Raw genomic sequence first — 21,019 nt, 5'->3', positions numbered from 1 at the left:
TTTTAATGTAAATTCATGGAGAAAAAGTAGAACCAAATCAAGCAATTCTTATCATTTAGGGGTTTTATCTCAACCCTAGTTAGAAAAGAAAACTAAAACATGGAGAAACTGAAATTAAACCTAAATTATTACTAAGGCTTGGTACACCGGCTACTCCGGGCATGTCTTTTACATCACAAACCCCTCTCTATTTATACACCAATTTCACCCAAAATTGGGTTCTAATTTCTCAACAGCACAACTGAAATTTAGGGTTTGTCAATTACTCACCAAACACAACTGAGATACATTCCACTGTCTTCAACCACTCCATTGACGTCACATAGCATGCTGCAATTGAGGGAGTTTCAGAGATGAAATCATACGGAAATCTTCACTTACTTTGACAATTTCATATTTCTTCTCTTCCTTGAATGGTACAATTTTACTCAACCTATGAATTTCCCTAGCTAGGGTTACTGTTTGAGATAAAATAGGATGAGGGAGAGAAATGGTTTAATTGGTATTGATGGTGAAGGCAGATCATGTACAAAGAGGGGTTGGCTTCAGATGGGAGATGGAGTACATGGAGAGGGTTAGAATGGTGGTGGTTGAGTACACAGATATGGGGAAGATGGAGTTAGGGTTCTAGTCGATTAGTGAAATTGAATAGAAAAGTTGATGTGATTCGGTGTCGAGCAGTTGCATCGATTATTGGTGTACCGTGTGGAAGTGTTGCTGGGTGTTGCGCAGTAGCATCAAGCTTTGATGTTTGGAGATGGAAGTGGGCTAAGGTATTGGGTCTTTCGATAATTTTTCTTCCAATCCCACCATTTGGTTCAGCCAAGCGGATTGCGCAACTTTTGTGTGATACTTTTCCTTCACTCTCCATGCCAATTTGTTCCTGGTTGTCTCTGGCCACCATTTCTCTGCTCCTTATCTCCTCTTCTAAGGATCCAAGCTTTATTTACTACCAAAAATCACAAAATTAATTAGTATTAAGTAATTATTCTTGAAGACTGTAAAATACAGGATTCAGCATAAAATGGGAATTTAAAGCACACAAAATGAGATAAGTGCCAATAAAATGATAAAGAATTATGCAATATTTGGCACCTATCACCACCGCCTGTTATCTCATTAACAGGCTCCCTAAATCAAACTCTGAAAGTAAAACTCCTTTAGAACTCCTTTCAACAAGAAACCATATTACGCGCTCCTAAAAGTTTTTGGATGTTTAGCTTATCCATGTCTTAGGCAGTATAGCTCAAATAAGTTAGAACCAAGGTCACTGCCATGTGTTTTTCTAGGTTATAGCAGTGCTCATAAAGGTTACATATGCCTGGACAGACATACAAATCGAATATAAATCTCGCGTCATGTTTGTTTTGAAGAAAGTTGATTCCCGTTCTTGTCAACGCAGCATAAAATTCCTCGAAGCAGTCAAGGTATGATTCCATCTAATACTAGTGTATTACTATATCCACCTTTTAGGCAAGCTTCAACAACAGTTTCTCAGCTGCAGGGTGTTGAGCCATCAACATCTGCTAGTTTGTCACATGTGAAACCATTACCAATGTTGTCTGGTTCTCCAGCTTTGCAAAGTCCTTCAGCTGCGTCTGATGGTGATGTGCACTCTCACGAATCCCCAGCTGTTGTGCAGAATTCAGCTGAGTTGTCTTCTGCACCAAGTACTTCTCAGAATGAGGTGACATCAGCTCATTCAGATGTTGTGTCTCATCCAATAATAAATCGCGCCAAGTCAGGTATTAGTAAGCCAATTCAGAAGTTGTGCTTGACTGCATCAAAGCATGCTTTACCAGAGTCTGATTTTATGGAACCCACATGCTTCACTGATGTTGTCAAGAATCCCAGATGGAGGACTGATATGGAATCAATGCACTTATAAGTAATGGTACTTACTCTTTGGTCAAGTATGAGAAGGGAATGAATGTTGTAGGTTCTAAATGTGTTTTCAGGGTGAAGCAAAATCCAGATATTGATATGATTTTCAATGATGTTGTAATAATAAGATTCGTTCAAGACTTGTGAAAGAAGATTTTAGACTTAATTTTAAATAAAAAATATAGGAAACTTAAATAAAAGTGATATGAAAAATATGGAAAAGACTAGGGTTGTGGATTCCACTAATTACCAATATCAAAGTGATTTATATTCTCTAATTATAACTATGCAAATCCTTCATTCAAATTGATTCTTAATATTGCAAAAGTTGATTTTTTAGAAATAACAATTGTAAATCGAAAGTATGGGACATCAAAACCCTAGGCTAGCATACTCCATCAAATTGAAATAACAATTGTTAAACGAAAACCATTTTATATATTTATTTATCAAGGAAAATAATCATATAATAATTGCATAAATTAAATAAAATAGATATTACCACATTTCATTGGCGAAATAGCTTCCTCCGTCGCCCCAGAGGATGGGTTTAGCTCGTTATTGTGTAAACTTGCTCAAAATATTGATTCATGCTCAAAATTTGCGTACAAAGATGAAATGGAGAGAAAATAATAAAAATCGGGTGTTTGCAACGTTTATAATTGTTGCAAAACACTGTTACAAAGAATGATAAAAAATAACTGTTGTTGTTGTATCTCTGCGACCCTCGTCTGATAGCGTTGTCACTGTAGCATATAAGACTGCTCTGTGTGCGTCTTATGTTCTTCATGTTCTTGGTGCAGCAACAGAAAAGTTTTCTATGCAACACGATCAATCTCCTTTCTTGTTACTCTAAACTCTCAGAAACTTTCCGTCCCTCGCTCTACTGATCCTCTACACCTTTTATAGCCTGTCATGCACAAGAAATCTCCTTCATAACTGCGAATGACTCTTCCTTACTCGGCATTAAGGAAAATATTCTCGGGAATATTTTCTTACTTTTTTTTTTTAACTTTCGAGCCTTGAGTTGATCCAAACGCACTCCTTACACGCTCCAAAATATGTTTACAAGGTTGTATACCCGTGTAGGGATGATTTCTTCATGCCACATCCACCAGAAAAACTGTGTTTTGTTCACTCCTCTGTTTTCTTCCACACGAGATTGTAGCCAATTTAAAACGAAAATATCAATTATACCATGTTTGTTACGCTCCATAAAGTCATCCCCATGAATAACAGCCATTGAATCTCTTCCTAAGATGTCTAGAAATCGAATCAAAATTATGTTCTTCACTGCCAATATTTCCCGCCAAAACACGTTTTCAAATTGAAGAAGAAGGGGTGTCCCCCTATCCTGAACTGGGGTGTGAATAGCAGGTGTCCAACTGAGGTTCCCCTTAACCAATAGTGAGAGTCCGAATAACAATTATCCTCCGAGGGTGCTCTGAGCAACTTTTCGAGCCGAATTTTCCAACAATATTTATTTCCCAAAAAATACCTACAAACACAAAAAACACCATAATAAGTACGAAATCGAGTAATAACAATACGGAACGTTGAGGACAAATTAGACACATAAATGCGTCTATCAATTGATCAGTCTTTTCCATATTTTTCATATCACTTTTATTTAATTTTCCTATATTTTTCATTTAAAATTAAGTCTAAAATCTGCTTTCACAAGTCTTGAACGAATCTTATTACTACAACATCATTGAAAATCATATCAATTTTTGGCGCCGCTGTCGGGGGAACCTGAGCGTTACTAGACTGACCTTGATTCTGGCCCTTGGACCAAGAAAGGTTTGGATGGTTTCTCCAACCAGGATTATAGGTTTCAATTGACTCAGAGTCCAAACTATACATCCAAGTTTTGGTTTTATCTTTTAAGGAAAAGGGGAATAACCTAAGTTTCAAAGCATCATCACTTAGGTTTTTAATTTTCAGAGTACTATAAACTTCCTCAAATTCCCTAACATGAAAATAGGGGTTCTCATTCTCCTTCCCTAAAAACATTGGGAACATCTGGAAAGTCCCAGGTTTCAGTTCATAATTTGCCTCGGTTTCAGCTAACTTGATATAAGATGGACGAGAGGTCCTAGTTGGGTTTAGCAAAGCTTTCAAAGTTGCCATTTCTGGCACTACCAAAGGACTAGGAGTACTAGAGGTACTTTCCTCACGAAGAGACAGATTCTCAAAACTGAAGTTTCCAAAAACGGGCTCTCAAAAGAAGAGTCTTCGAGCTCCCCGCCTTCACAAGAAGAACTACTAGGTTTGTCACTAATCAAACGACCTAGAGTGTTTCTTTTCCAAGCCCGTTTAAAAACATCAGGCATACACTAGAAAAACAAAATTAAAAAGAAAAGTCCTAAAAAGGAAGGGATGTTCTACGCAAACACAAACAAGGCTGACTCCACCACAGCAAACCTACTGATTTCTAGCAAACAAAAAGCACGATGGCTCCACTTAGATTGTTTCTAGACCAGCTTCTAATCCTTCGAACGGGAATTCGTTACAATTTAAGCAAACCCCTCTGGAATCAATCCGAGTTAAAGTAAGTTGAATACATGCGAGGGAAGCTCGGTGGAGCTTTGATACCCAAGGCCTCACCGGTATTATAAGGCGGCGCAGTCACCATTCAACTTACAGAAACCGTCAAGAACTTCAAAATATGCATAAAATAGTAACCAATATTTTGGAATGACTTTCCTATTAAGCTCGTTACCCTATCGGTCTCGTTCTAGTCAAAATTTTAGGCTTAGGTTCGCGTTTAATGTCGTTTTCCTAAGGCGGGCAAGAAGAGAACGGTGATGAAATCTGAACCCTTATCTTGTATGGCCAGTCCTTTCCCTTTACTAGGAAATTAAAGCATCCGTTTTCAAGTCCTCTACATATATGCATACGACGGAAGACAGTAACTCGCTGACAGGGGATTCGTGAGTGTTTCGACAAACTTACCTCCCGTACCAGACGGGGGATGAACCTTTGTAGTCGACTCGGGCCACGATTCCTATGTCATGTACGAACCCGAGGGGCCGAGGTGATATCGTAATCACCGTCCTTTTCTGAAAACAATTTATATTTAAACTACCCTTCCGTAGGGTTTAAAAAATGATGTCCCAACATTTAAAGTCCAAAGTCCAAAAATATAAAGTGAAAAAGAAAAAGAAAGTCTAAAAAAATAAAAATCTACAAAAATAAAAATGTCTCTCTTTTTTTTTTCTCTCTTTTTTTTTAAAAAATAAAAAAATCTTCTTCTTTCGCTCCTTTCGCTTTGCCTTTTACTCGAAGTCTTTAAGTGTTCACCAAAAGCTTTGGCAAAATTTTCTTTCGCTCCAAATTCCGAATTCTGTAAGAAAAAGACAAAAACCCAAAAACGCAAAAAAAAAAAAAAAAAAAAAAAAACCTAAAAAAAAAAAAAATCTAAAAACTCTAGCCTAAAGACAAGTACGCGTCGGCGGCGCCAAAAATTGATATGATTTTCAATGATGTTGTAGTAATAAGATTCGTTCAAGACTTGTGAAAGCAGATTTTAGACTTAATTTTAAATAATAAATATAGAAAACTTAAATAAAAGTGATATGGAAAATATGGAAAAGACTGGGGCTATGGATTCCACTAATTACCAATATCAAAGTGATTTACATTCTCTAATTATAATTATGCAAATCCTTCATTCAAATTGATTCTTAATATTGCAAAAGTTGATTTTTTAGAAATAACAATTGTAAATCGAAAGTACGGGACATCAAAACCCTAGGCTAGCTTGCTCCATCAATTGGAATAACAATTGTTTAACAACAACCATTTTATCTATTTATTTATCGAGGAAAATAATCATATAATAATTTCATAAATTAAATAAAATAGAGATTACCACATTTCATTGGCGAAATAGCTTCCTCCGTCGCCCCAGAGGATGGTTTAGCTCATTATTGTGTAGATTTGCTCAATATATTGATTCATGCTCAAAATTTGTTCCCAAAGATGAAATGGAGAGAAAATAATGAAAATCGGGTGTTTGCAACGTTTATAATTGTTGCAAAACACTGTTACAAAGAACGATAAAAAAGAACTGTTGTTGTTGTATCTCTGCGACCCTCGTCTGATATCGTTGTCACTGTAGCATATAAGACTGCTCTGTGTGTGTCTTATGTTCTTCGTGTTCTTGGTGCAGCAACAGAAAAGTTTTCTCTGCAACACGATCAATCTCCTCTCTTGTTACTCTAAACTCTCAGAAACTTTCCGTCCCTCGCTCTACTGATCCTCTACACCTTTTATAGCCTGTCATGCACAAGAAATCTCCTTCATAACTGCGAATGATTCTTCATTACTCGGCATTAAGGAAAATATTCTCGGGAATATTTTCTTACTTTTTTTTTTAACTTCCGAGCCTTGATTTGATCCAAATGCACTCCTTACACGCTCCAAAATATGTTTACAAGGCTGTATACCCGTGCAGGGCTGATATCTTCACGCCACATCCACCAGAAAAACCGTGTTTTGTTCACTCCTCTGTTTTCTTCCACACGAGATTGTAGCCAATTTAAACCGAAAATATCAATCATACCATGTCTGTTACGCTCCATAAAGTCATCCCCATGAATAACAACCATTGAATCTCTTCCTAAGATGTCTAGAAATCGAATCAAAATTATGTTCTTCACTGCCAATATTTCCCGCCAAAACACGTTTTCAAATTGAAGAAGAAGGGGTGTCCCCCTATCCTGAACTGGGGTGCGAATAGCATGTGTCCAACTGAGGTGCCCCTTAACTAATAGTGAGAGTCCGAATAACAATTGCCCTCCGGGGGTGCTCTGAGCAACTTTTCGAGACGAATTTTCCAACAATATTTATTTCCCAAAAAATACCTACAAACATACATAACACCATAATAAGTACGAAACGAGTACTAACAATACGGAACATTGGGGACAAATTAGACACACAAATTAGAACATTGGAAACAATACGAAGCATTCACCCAAAAACCCTTTCTAACTGGAGTTGAAGTAAGGAAGGGACTGTGTCGAATTTGTTTTGTATTTGGGTCTGTTTTGCTTACACAAAACAACTCACAAGTGCGGTCTTTGTTGTTAATTTTGTGAGATAAATAGATGTGATTGATAGTGTACTTTGAATAATTGTGTGTGTTTAGAAGTGTTGGGTGTCTATCCTAATCAGAATTGCAGGGACTAGAGGCTATAATGGGGGTGCAAATACCACAAGAGAAACATATCATCACCAATAGGAAAACGCCCAATAGTTGTTCGTCAAAATACCTAAAAGGCAACAACAAAGTTTTCTTCACGCCTAAACATACATGATCGATTCGATAAACTAATTACAACGAGCTTCTTTTACTGGTTTACCAACACAATCAACATCAACTGTGCCATTAGTTGAATCAGAGTAAATAGCATCGAAACGAAGATCAATCTGAAGTAGTGTATGCATCACAATACGATAATAAAACTCTAAGGTTTTTAATGGAAGGTCAGTTGTATTGTATGATCGCGGTTCATGAAATTCACGATTGGAGTTTCGACGGCTATGATGCGATTGTTGTCTACTATTCTTGGGGTTTAGTAAAGTGAGGCCAAATGATGATATTGTTCATGAAATTCACGATTTGAGGAAGTGACGTTATTGAACGAATGATGCCCTTGTTTGGAAGATGAGAGATCACAGTGGAATTTCAGCGATAATAATGAGATTTGATTTAAATTTGAGAGTATTTTTGGTAATCTGTATGTCATCTGTATTAATTCTCCACACCTGCACTAATGCTGAGTCAACTAATTGATATTTGGATGGAAAAACTAACAATGAGAGCAAACCTTAATTAAAAATTTTTGGGTAGGAAATGCAAATTATCGATCTTGGAGGGGAGGAAACGCAAAATAACCCATTTATAGAAATTTGACTTAGACATATCTGTTTTTTTCGAAAACGGTGAAAATTATCAGACTACCCTTATCGAAATAAGTGCAATTAAAATTTCGGAGATTGTGAATATGACCAGACTACCCTTATCGGAAATAAGTAAGTAAATATTACAGACTGTTAAAATGACCATATTACTCTTAATGGAAAAAAGTGCAACAAAATATTATGTGGAGTGTGAAAATGATCAGACTACCCTTATCAGAAATAAGTGAAGTAAATATTACAGACTGTGAAAATGACCATATTACCCTTAATGGAAGTTAATGCAATAAATATTATGGAAACTTTGAAAATGACCAGACTACCCTTATCGGAAATAAGTAAAGTAAATATTACATACTGTGAAAATAACCATACAACCCTTATAATAAATAAGTAAAGAAAATATTACAGACCGTGAAAATGATCATTTTACTCTTACTAGAAATAAGTGCAATAAATATTATGGAGACTGTGAAAATGACAAAACCACCCTTATCGGATTTAAGTAAAGGAAATATTACACATTTTGAAAACGACCATATTACCCTCACTGTGAAAATGACCATATTACCGTTACTAGAAATAAGTGCAATAAATATCACAGAGACTATGAAAATGACTATATTACCCTTACAAGAAATAAGTGCAATAAATATCATGGAGACTATGAAAATGACCAAACTACCCTTATCAGAAATAAGTAAGGTAAATATGACAAACTATGAAAATGACTGTATTACCCGTAATGGAAATTAGTGTAATAAATATTATGGAGACTGTCAAAATGACCAGATTACAGACAGTGAAAATGACCATACTACCCTTACTGGAAATAAGTGCAATAAATATCATGGAGACTATGAAAATGAACAAATTACCCTTATCAGAAATAAGTAAAGTAAATATTACATACTATGAAAATGACTATTTTACCCTTACTGGAAATAAGTGTAATAAATATTCTGGAGACCACGAAAATGACCAAACTACCCTTATCAGAAATAAGTAAAGTAAATATTACAGACTGTGAAAATGACCATATTACCCTTACTGGAAATAGATGCAATAAGTATCATGGAGACTATGAAAATGACCAAACTACCCTTATCAAAAATAAGGAAAGTAAATTTTACAGACTGAAAAGGACCATATTACCCTTACTCGAAATAAGTGCAATAAATATCATGGATAATATGTAACTTACCAAACTACCCTTATCAAAAATAAGTAAAGTAAATATTACAGACTATGAAAATGATCACTTTACCCTTATTGGAAACATATGCAATAAATATTACGGAGACTGTGAAAATGACTAGACTACCCTTATTGGAAATAAGTAAAGTAAATATTACAGACTGTGAAAATGACCATATTACCCTTACTGGAAATTAGTGCAATAAATATTATTGAGAGTGTAAAAATGACCAGACTACCCTTATTAAAAATAAGTAAAGTTAATATTTCAGACTGTGAAAATGACCATATTATTCTTACTAGAAATTTATGCAATAAACATCATGGAGACTATAAAGTGACCAAACTACCCTTGCGCTTATATATATTTCGAACTCTTTGAGTTTAAAGTTTAAACCCTCCCTTACGCTTTGTCTGATATGTTAAAATTTCATCACCCACCGGCCCAAGGGGCGTGCACTTGTTTTAACCTTTTTGGAGCCCAACCCTTACCCTGAAATCATGGACCATGTGAACAAGGTACGAAATTGACACCCAGTTTAATAATTCAATATTGTACACAAAAAATAGCGGGCATGGGGAATGAATGTTATTTGATGATGCACTCGTGGGTGTATTAATGACCCATTAAATGTGTATGTCCCCCTAACCACCATCATTTCTAAGGATTGCGGGCCAAACTTAAAGACCATCACTATCTCCATTTTTACTAGGAGGTATGTCATCCATACCCACACCACAGACATCCCAAATCCCCATACCATCAAAAATATTCAGGATTTTTCGTTTACTTTCTTATCCAAGTCCAAGTTAACCAGCATCATTGCAACGCTTATCTTTGTACGTAGTGATTTACCAAGATTGCTAATAGGGGTATCAAATTGTCTGGGAATGTACCATATTACATATAAGACAAAACAATCATTTGCCTTTGCCTTTAAATTGATACACCCCCAAATAAATTGGCACCCCCGTTAGCGGCCTTGATGATTTACCACTACATAATTGCTTGTCTATAATTTCTGGATTTTGTTAAAAATAATTCTGAGGAGACGACCTTAGAAAATTCTTTGTTGAAAGCTTGGATTTGAAGGTTCAGAAGGATTCACTAACATTCCCCTAAACTAGTTCTCTTGGTGCGTGTGGCATAACTCTTTTATGACTAACCTTGCTGCGACCACTTAAGAACACCGTACAAGGGAGCACCGTATTTGTCGCCTATCGGCCCTCTGCCACACAAAACTTAAGTCTGTATTCAATAATATTGTGCTGCCCAAAACTTAAGGTTGTCACCATAAATTTGGTTTGGCTCTTTGGACTCGCAAAGGATCCATACTGTTGCTGTTTTTACCTCGGACCTATCAAGATCATTTAAGATTGTGCTGCCCAAATAGTCTTTAATATCATCATGCTTTTGTCTCAACACATCTTTGTACATTCCGTAAAAAAGAATTGAGCAACAGGTTTGGCTGCAAAAGAAAACCTTACATGGGAATGGAATTATTCTCATTGGCATCATCTTATTTGTTCATTGGAAACACCATGCGCAAAACTAGATCATCTTATTTGTTCATTGGAGACACCATGCGGAAAACTAGACCGAAACCTACTGGCCAATTAGCCAACACGACGGCCAGTATCATTGTAGTGCACTGATAAAATTACTAGATAATGATATAAATAACTTGAGTTCGAAAACTTGCCAGCACCAGATTCTTTACTAAAAAAAATCTAGGCGAAACATCTTGTTTGACTGGTCAATTTGCAAAGTTGCCTTCCATACTGACCATTGAATTCCTAACGGGGGAGAACTTCTGGATAATCATATGGAAGGTGGTCTTTTTCCGAATAAAACCTTTAGGGCATTACTATGAAGATATCTTGAACTGAATGTGTAAGTTTTCTAAATAAACCTTTGAACATTTTTACTGCAATCCGGTAGGATCTTGACTAGTTTCTTAAATTCCATCCGAATATCATTTGTCAATATGTCATTGTGTCGGCTTCACAGTAAAAGATTAAAATGGGAATAGGAATTTTGTTTCTTTTTCTTGCTAAAGATATTATTTTCATGCTAAAGATAACTATCGCATAAGCCATTTTAAGTTTTTTTCTTCTTTTTTATCGATAACACACTTAGGGTCCCATAAAAATGTCATCGTTTTAAGAATTGGATTCAAGTTCTCTTAGAGGCCATGTGATAAACCATCCCCTTGAGGTTAAGGAGAATTATTTGCACCATTGAAGCAAAAGTTTCAAGATCAACATCAATGGCTCCATAGAATTTATTTTTGTTTGTTTTCTTTTTCAGTGTTTTTTGTTTGCTTCATCTTTACTGATTTGTCATTGTTATTTAATTAAGATAAGTCTTGATATTTTTAAGCGTGGCCAGGGAAGGTTTAAAACGGACGTGGTTTGGTGATATACATATGCATTAATTTCACTTGTTTTCATGTTGGTTGGAAGGATGGATTGTTTGATTTTAGAGAAGGATAACGCCGGGTACTTTCTATATTACTACTAGTATTTGGCACGTGATTCACGTCCACGTTCAAACTGCTCAAATTACTATTATATCCATCACGTTTGCCTAGAAACTTATGTAAAAGAGTGGGGTATGTTCAAACAGCTCAAATTACTATCATACCCTCATATTATTTATTTCTCATCGCTTCTATCAGCATAGAATAAGGGCAAAATGATCCGCATGAAAATTGCAGCTTCAAAGCACTGTTCACTGTAATGCCTCAGGGGTGTTCCCTTTACAATAGTTATAGATTTCTATTTTCATAAATAGATATTATTATTTTTTTCATTTTAGTCTAAAAATGATGAAATGAAAAAGAAAAAAAATCCTTCTTATCATAAGTTAAATGATCGTGCTTCTACTGATCATCGCTATGCAGGAACAGGTGGAGTCATTCAAAATGACCAAGGGAGATTTGTGGCAGGTTTTTCCAAGTACATCTACAAAAATGAAAACAATATGGCGGAATTATGGGCAGTCAGGGAGTGCCTTAAACTGGCTGCAAGTTTAGGAATCTTTAAGCTTGTCGTTGAAAGCGACTCTCATTATATTGTCCGCCTTTGACGAAAGTATTGTGACGTTCCTTGGTATTTCGCGAACTTAGTTGAGGATATCAATTTTCTGTCCAGAGATTTTACTTCTATAATTTTTGTACATCAGTATAGGGAGGCCCACTATGCAGCGGATTTTTTGGCTAAAAAAGCTGCTAATGATACGATAAGTTGTTTCTGGTTGCAAAATCCTCCTAGCTTTTTGCTTGATATTTTGAATCATGATGTCATGGAGAGGGCCTTCTCCATGTTTGTAAGGCCCGACTAGCTTTTCTTAAATGAATCGTTACTAACAGGAAAAAAATATATATTCATATTCCAAAACTGTAAAATTGATATGGGATGATACCAGGTTACTTGGAACTGATACTGTTTTATATATGACAAAAAAAAAGTTAAACAATCCTGACCGTTGGATCGGCTAAATGGTATCAGCACATAATAATGCTGGGATGGATGAAGAGGTTCATAATCTTAAGTTGCTAGTAGTTAGTTGTTGCAAGAAGCCTGGTAAATCCATTAAACTTTAAAATGGATCATTTTTTCTCAACAATATTAATTAACATGCTGACAAAGAATGAAAAGGAACATGGAACTACAGTGACTCTCTTAATTTTGTTGAAGTTTTATTGTAAACAAATGCACTACTTGTTTTGATTAAAAAATCCAAAAAATAGTGTTGTTTTTAACTGTTGTTTACAAAACTAAAAGATTGAAAGAAAAATAAAAAAAATAGACTTGCCCGATCCATAGGGCCTGGATTTTCATAACGCCTCTACTGAAGTTAGTTCAGTTGCAAAAGTACCAACTGCTGGTGAAGCTCCATCTGCACCAGCTGCCAATGTTTCCGATGCTGGTATCATCACTGTCACTGCACCAGCTTCTAAGAAGCGGAAGAAAACTTCATGGGTTTGGGATCACGTTGATCTGGACCCTCCTCCTTCGATAATGGTAACTTGCAAAAAATGTAAACAGAGAATGAAAGATGACTCTTCTACACATGGGACCGGCTCCTTGAATAACCATTTAAGAAAGTGTCGGAATCTTATTCCTAAGGATTCTGGTCAGTCGACTCTTTCTTTTGAACCTGCTAGGCTGGGAGAAGATGAAAAGTTAGTTGTTGTAACTTTTTGTCAGGATTCGTGTAGAAAAGCATTGATTATATTCATCATAGTGGATGAGCAGCCTTTTAGAATAGTTGAGGGGGAAGGTTTCCGAGAATTTTGCAAGGTACTTGAGAGTAGATTCAAGATACCATCTTGTATTACTGTACGGAGAGATGTTATGGAACTGTTTGAGTACGAGAAAGTGAGATTGAAGAATTATTTCAAGGTTAATAAAGTCAGAGTTTGCCTCACCACTGACACATGGAGCTCACTTCAGAAGTTGGGATATATGGTTATTACAGCACATTGGATAGATGCTAGCTGGAAGTTGCACAAGAAGATCATTAGTTTCATCCAAATTGTAGGTCATAGCGGTGAGACTATTGGTAGGATGATAGGAACATGCTTGTTAGATTGGGAGATCGAAAATGTGTTTACTATAACTTTAGATAACGTTTTTGCCAACGATGTAGCTATAACATATCTGCAAAACCAAGTACTCAGAAAGAATTCAGATTTAGTGAAGGGTTTCTTACAAGTGAGATGCGCTGCTCACGTCCTTGCCCTTGTTGTAAAGCATGGAATGAAGGAGTATGACATCTCAATTAAGAGAATAAGGGCAGTAGTGAAGTATTGTATGAGTTCTCCTGCAAGATTGAAAAAATTTATGGACTGTGTCGCTTACGAGAAGATTGAATGCAAGAAGGGTTTGGTCCTAAATGTAGACACCCGTTGGAATTCGACATTTACTATGTTAGACTCAGCTGAGAAGTATCAGCCAGATTTTGAGAGGTTAGAGTATGAGGACAAGGCATTCAAGAAGAAGTTCTGTTTTGTTGAAAGTCAAATTCCTTTAGTTTCTTCTACTTCTAGTACTTCCACCGTTGATAACCAACCTGACTGGGATGTGGATGAAAACCAAGATGCAGACTTAAGTTCTGATGAAGAAGTTATTGCTACTGCAAAGAGAGAAAAGAAACGCAAGAGAACAAGTTCTGATAAGGCCCCATCAGCACCTCCTTTGCACGTGCCATACCCATCAGATTGGTCGTATGCTAGAGCCTTCGCAAAGTTTTTGAAGGTATTTTTTGATTTTACTGTCAAGTTCTCTGCTTCTACTCATGTTACTGCACACGAATTCTTGTTTGATGTGAGTGTTATTCATCGAACTTTAAACACATGGGCAAATCACAAAGATACATTTCTTTCTAGCATGGGTCTTAAAATGCAAAGTAAATATAACGAGTATTGGGGACGTTATGAAAAGATGAACAATCTTATGTTTATTGTTGTATTATTGAATCCACAAGATAAAGAATTAGGATTGAAGTTTCTTCTTGGCCAGTTAGGAATTGGTGGTGGTTATTTGAGAACATAACTAATGGATCTTGTAATGAGGGACTTTAAGGCACTTTTTGAAGAATACTGGGATGTCCAAATGAGTGCTGGAAACTCAACAGTTGTAACAGATAGTAGTGGTGGTAATACTGTTGGCGCTGAACCAGATGATGAAGGAGATTGTGCTGCAGCCGCCCTTATGGCAGAGAGAGCAAGAGAAGAAGAGGAAAGTTTTGATGATGAAGGAAAAAATGAGCTGGAGACTTATTTGAGAGAGAAACGAGAACCACGGAAAGAGAAAGTTTCTTTTGATATCTTAGGTTGGTGGAAGACGAACTCGACTAGGTATCCTACTTTGGCACTAATCGCAAGAGATATATTGTCTATACCCATCTCTTCAGTGGCATCTGAATCTGCCTTTAGCACTGGGAGGCGTATTCTCGATCCATATCGAAGTTCTTTACTTCCCACAACAGTTGAGGCATTGATTTGTGCTCAAAATTGGTTGAAGACGCCGATTGATCTTGATACTTCTTCCTTGGGACCAGAAGAGGAAGTTAGTTCAGGTATTATTTCATTTGTTAATTTGTTTGTAGAATTTTTGGACACTCACTGTATACTACTGATCGTGCATTTGTTCATTGCAGAACTTTTGGACTCTCTCTCTAAATCCATGTTCGTAAACATAACATATGATGATGTTGAGGACTAAGGAGTACCAAGGTAATTCATCTCACCAATTGGAAGCATGTTTTCTTTGGATTTAATTTAAAGTCTTAATGTGCTAATTTAGTGCCTCTTAAACCTGTTAAGTTATTACCTGTTCAGTTAGCAAAGAAAGATACATTGTCCTCCTGATGGTGTGTTTACATGTCACGTCTTTTCACTGTTAGCATTTTCATGTATTGCTTGCCATCATGATTAGTGGAAATATACGTGAATTAGATTCTAACTACCAGTTGCTTGCCATTTTCATATACATGCAGTCAGCAACCCTGGAAAGTCTGAAGCTATCAGTTGATTTTGTGGATGCATAGCTGGAAAGTGTCGATGTTGTTTAGATGTTATGGAGACTGTGGATCTTTTGAATTACTAATCTTTATCTTTTGACTTGTGTTTAAGAATGTTATGAATTTGGATTGTGTATGGAATGGGAATGTATGTAGCCTGTAGGTAGGTTTGAAAATCTTTAAACTATGTTTTTTTTTTTCTTATATTTGAACTGTCAGTTTCCTGAAACTGACATAGCAGCCGGTTAACCGATATCCGCTGGAATAAACCGAAACCGGCTAGAACCATTAAGAAACCGAACCAATGGTTAATGGATTGGTTTGGTTCATATTTTAAGAAACCGATAGTATTGATTTCGGTTTTGGTTTGGCTAAAAACCGAACCAAAACCGACCATGAACAGCCCTAACAACAATTATCATACCAAGAAAAATTTCAAATTACGCCCTAAATTAATCTAGTTGTTGGCTGTGAACCTCGCACTAGACACAAATTTTCATAGCCAATTTAACACCACGTCTCTGAAATGATATTCAGATTTTCTGTTCTTGTGTATAATCTTTGTCACAGTAAATAAAAAATATGTGCTTTAATCCCTTGAATAGGACTGCTCCAAACAAGTAGGTCGTACTCTCCCTTTCCAAATTCAAACCTAATCCCCTTTGAGTTTAAATGTTTTTATCCATGCCGTGAGAGTACATACCACGACATGAATGTCGTCATCATCATCCTTGAGTCCATTTCCCTCTAGAACTGTCTTGCTGTTTTTTTTTTCTTCCTCTAAACATGGTCCGGAAGACATGGATGTCATCATCTTTGAGTCCATGAATTTATTTTGCTGATTTCTTTTCTCCATTAGCTATATTCATTACTGTTGGAAATATATGTTTTAAAACAAAAACAAAAAAGTATTTCCGTTTATTATTTTAATAGTCTTAATGATCTTCTTAAAAGAAGTTTATTTTGTTATAAATTCCTTATCATTTCGTAGAAGACTAAATGATTTTTATTAAATCATATTAATGTTTTCATTAAACTCATTTATAAGATATTTTGACTATAAAAATAATTTTTGGTTGGAAAAACAATTAGAGAGTTTTTTCTTTAATATTTTGGAATTTTAAAAAATAAAAATCCGAATTTTTGAGAGAAAGAAAACTAGTATATGATTATCACTTGTTTTCTACAATTCTGATTATGAGCAAGAATGGAAGTGTCCAAGTATCACATACTCTCAAGTGCAAGAGTGATTGTGAAAGAGAATTTACTCGGCTGTTTTATCTTGGGGACGACACGATATGGAAGAACTGCTTGCACAATATTGGGCAGAGCCGTGAAACGTCTTAAAGAGAATGACCTGGTCATGACTCAACTATAACATTTTGTTTGTTTGGTTTTATGATTTTTTTTCACGCTATTTTCAGCAATTGTTCCAACAGTTTTAAGACGGTTCCTTCTGCCATAGAGATCAAACGAGAAACTATTGCTGAAACACGATAAGTATCACTGTTTATTTTGTTTTATCGAATCATTACGGTATAATTATTCGTTAACCTTTTATCTTGATGCTTGGATTTTAGGTTTCTTCATAACCAAAATTGATTTTTGATGTCTATAATCTTAATAGACCGTAGCTGTAACATGTTATAGAGTTTTATGTGGATCTCTTAAACGATAATGAATTGGTCTATAAATTTTTATTAGATATACTATACATAATGATGATCATCCATATTCGATTTAAGAATTTTTGGATACCTGATAGGCGCCAAATATTGCATTATTTATCATCGTTTTATTGGCACTTATCCCATTTTGCATACCATAATTCCCCCTTTTGTAATGAATTTTGTATTTTACTCTCCTCAAGGATAATTACTTAATGTTGTTTAATTTTGTATTTTTAGGTACCAAATAAAGACTAGATGAGTTGCGGAGCCAAAAGAGCAAAGACACGGGAGAAAGCCGGTGGAATCTCTAGCGGAAAAGAAGTGAAGAATGTGTTATGGAAGACTCAAGGATAAAAATGGGCTTAAAAAGGAAGAAATTGTTCTTAAAGAAGAAGTGGGCTCAAGATTACCTAATCCCAAATCCAATTCCTAAGCCCAAATCCAATTCCTAAACCCAAATCCATATCCTAAACCCAAAATTCAATACCCAAACCCGTTTTCCTTCTTAACCGTAAGATTGGATCCATTCCATCATCCAACGGTCGCTGCGTCATCATGCATCAGATTTCGATGCACCTTACCAACACTACAGCACCTAACTCCATCTTGAGCCGTTAGTTTCGTTGTATTTTTGCATCCAACGGTCGCTCCTCGCTCCCTTCCATCTCGCCATTAGATCGATCTATCATTTCCGCATCATACGGCTCAGCTTCGCGAAACATCGAGATTTGATGAGCCCGCTCAACACCCAAACAACCAAATACCTATACCCGCAAAACAAACACGCCCTTCATCCCAAACCCATCGACTCCATCTTCTCCAGTCCTCTACAGCAACCATCACCACCACCATGTCCTCTCAACCACCTCCATCACTGTACCCCATCAATCAGCCTCCCCCTCCATCACTAAAGGACACCACCATGATACTCTCTAGCTCCTTCTCTCTCAACCCTTTTTTCTTTTCAAAAACAGTGAACCTAGAAACTAGGTTTGAGAGAAACAGAGTTAGTGAAATCAAACCACCAATTACGGAAGAGGAGAAGCGATAGAAGAATGGGTCGAGACCATTGATTGATTTCAGAGATTAGGTAAAGGTCAATTTTAGATTTTTTTTGTAAACCCTAATTTTACTGATTTGGGGATTTTGGATTTTTTTATGTTGTAACTATAAAAGGGTGTTAGGGGTTGAAAAATTGGACATCTCTGGGCTAGCCAGTGAACAAATGTTTTAGTTTTCATTTTATTTCATATAGCAGTTACATTTTCAGTTCATGTGGAATGTGTGTTATACATAAAAATTGACTGTGAAGTGTGCTGTTATCATGTGGAGCATGTGTGTATGTGTTAATATCATGATTATAAGCATGTTCATGTTCTAATTCTTTTGCTAGGGCTTAGAGGAAGCTCCTGATCATATGCTAGGATAGTAAATGTATATGTATTGTCTTGAAATGCTTTAAACTGCCTTAGGATTAATGAAATGCCATTTGAGTTACTTCACTTGTGATCAGCTGTGCTGTTAGAAGACAGCTGATGCTAGGAGTGCAGCTAGGTCAGTTGTAAGAATTTAGTCCATTAGAGAGATTGCCTTAAGTTCAGTTAGCTAGTTGAGCTAAATACTTGTGATCAGTTGTGCTGTTGAAAGACAGCTGATGCTAGGGGTCATTTAGCTAGGTTAGTTACTCTATTCTTCATTGTAATCTTTCATGAAAAAAAACAAGACATACATTGCATCACAATTTCCTTAGCCTAGGGTCAGGTAGTGGAATCAAAAGCCTTAGTACCCTCCCTTGAACTCAGAAAACCTTAGAAACTCCCCAAAGAGAACTTTAGCAAATCCTCCAAGTCCCTGTGGACAAACCCCTATTACTCTTTCTTGCTTCAACTTCCCCTGTATACTTGCAGGCTAGTTTGTAGGTTACTTTTCCCTTCACACAAGTTTTTGGCGCCGCTGCCGGGCTCGGTAGCGGTTTGCTTGTTTCTGATTGTTTCCTGATTTCTGTCTTGATTTTGCTTCACTACCTTGCACTGCTGAAGTGCTGCTGCTGCTGGTGTGCAAGTGTTGCTGTGGTGTTGCTGCTAGCTAACTGCTGTGGTGTTGCTGTGGTGTTGTTGCTGCTCTGCTGCTGCTGAAGCTGCTGCTGTGCTGCTGCTGAAGCTGCTGCTGCAACTGCAAGTGTTGCTCTTGCTGCTGCAAGTGTTGCTGAAGCTGCCTAGCTGCTGCTGCTGCTGCTGTTGATCCAACTTGCTGCCAACTGAAGCTGCCAACTGCTGCCAGGCCTGCTGCCAACCTCTTCTGCTGGGCTTGTGCAACAATCTCTGAACTGGGCTCGAACCAACTGAGCTGGGCTCAGTAACCTCAACTTCTGCTGGGCTTGCAACTTCTGCTCTTGGGCTTGCAACTTCAGCTGGGCTCCGTTGCTGCTGCTGCTGGGCTCTGCTAACACCTGCTGCTGCTGGGCTTGGACGTGAGCTGCTAGGACGATCCTAAAGCCCAACTGGGCCTTGCAACTAAAAGGGGACTAAAAGCCTATTTTTGGGCTTCCCTCCAAAAATCAGGTAAGCCTAACCCATGAGCTAACCCAACTGGGCCTCATTAAATTTATCTGGGCTTGTATTTAAGTGTTTATATTTGGGCCTGTAAATTTTTTTTTTCTTTTTCTTTATTTTTCTATTTGGGCTTGTAATAATTTTTCTTTTTCTTTTTCTTTTTCTTTGTGGGCTTGATTATTTTTGTTATTTTTCTTTTCTTTGTGGGTTTGCACTTTATTTTGGACTATAGGTTTATATCCCAACCATTGGGCTCCTAACCTTACAAAGAAGGAAAAATTTTGTCGGTCCGTGAGTTAAGATTTTTCTCACCAAAATTCTCCAAAGAACCCAAGAACCAAAAGCCTTTTTAGTTGTTTGGGCTTTTTGTCCCAATTAATCCAAAATTTCTCTAAACCCATTGTGAAACCAAAACCCAACCAAAACCAAATTTTAGGTCGTGTTTTTCATTGACTGTGGGCTTGTTAGATGTTAGTTCGTCGATCAATGATCTTGTTAGGATATGGGTGACCTTTAGAGACCAATCAAACCGACTAATTAGAGTCAATCCAATAGACCCAATTGACATACCCACATCCTCTGAGGAAAACACACCGGACCAACCCGAGATAATGGAAGAACCCCGTAGCCTCAAGGATTACATGTACCCCACAAGGACAAGCAACCCTCTTGCATTGTTTTACCAGAAGCTACTGGTCATTATGAGCTAAAATCGAGCACAATACAAATGCTTCCCGTGTTTAGAGGAATTGAAAATGAAAACCCTTACCATCACGTGAGAGAATTTGAGGAGATTTGTGGAACTATACGTTTCACTCAGATGTCTGACGAAACCCTAAAATTGAGACTATTCCCTTTTTCTTTGAAGGAAAAGGCCAAGTCATGGCTGTATGCCTTACATCCACAGTCAATTAGGACATGGGACAACCTCACGAAAGAGTTTTTCAAAAAGTTCTTCCCTAATCACAAGACTGCGACAATTCGTCAAAATCTGAACAGCTTTGTACAATTAGAAGGTGAAACCTTAGCTAGATATCTTGAGAGATTCAATGAATTGTTGCTTAAGTGTCCCCATCATGGTTTTGAGAAATGGAGACTTGTGCAAATTTTGTATGAAGGTTTAGATGTCTCCACCCGACAACATTGTAGAGTCTATGTGCAATGGACTCTTCACAGATAAAAGTGCTGATGACTCTTGGGCTTTCCTAATTGAAGTTGCTGAAAAAACTCAACAATGGGAGTCCATTCGTGAA

The 21,019-nt window shown here is 36.8% G+C and overlaps 1 protein-coding gene across 1 annotated transcript; it reads left to right on the top strand.

Annotated features, from left to right (window-relative positions):
- Nucleotides 1-11,848: 11,848 nt before the first annotated feature.
- Nucleotides 11,849-12,358, top strand: LOC113306498. Its single transcript, XM_026555428.1, has 2 exons — nt 11,849-12,091; nt 12,200-12,358. Exons 1-2 carry the CDS (start codon nt 11,849-11,851, stop codon nt 12,356-12,358), a joined length of 402 nt encoding a protein of 133 aa, XP_026411213.1.
- The last annotated feature ends 8,661 nt before the right edge of the window (nt 12,359-21,019 follow it).

Source organism: Papaver somniferum, chromosome 8 (assembly GCF_003573695.1).
Source record: "Papaver somniferum cultivar HN1 chromosome 8, ASM357369v1, whole genome shotgun sequence".
Lineage (NCBI taxonomy): Eukaryota > Viridiplantae > Streptophyta > Magnoliopsida > Ranunculales > Papaveraceae > Papaver > Papaver somniferum.
This window is presented reverse-complemented; position numbering and strand designations above follow the sequence as displayed.

Excerpts from the sequence above, each read along its gene's own strand:
- LOC113306498 (XM_026555428.1), top strand. The coding sequence starts at position 11,849 with ATGAAAAAGAAAAAAAATCCTTCTTATCATAAGTTAAATGATCGTGCT. Across the intron at positions 12,092-12,199 it reads AAAGCGACTCTCATTATATT|TATAGGGAGGCCCACTATGC; the intron begins GTCCGCCTTTGA and ends TTTGTACATCAG.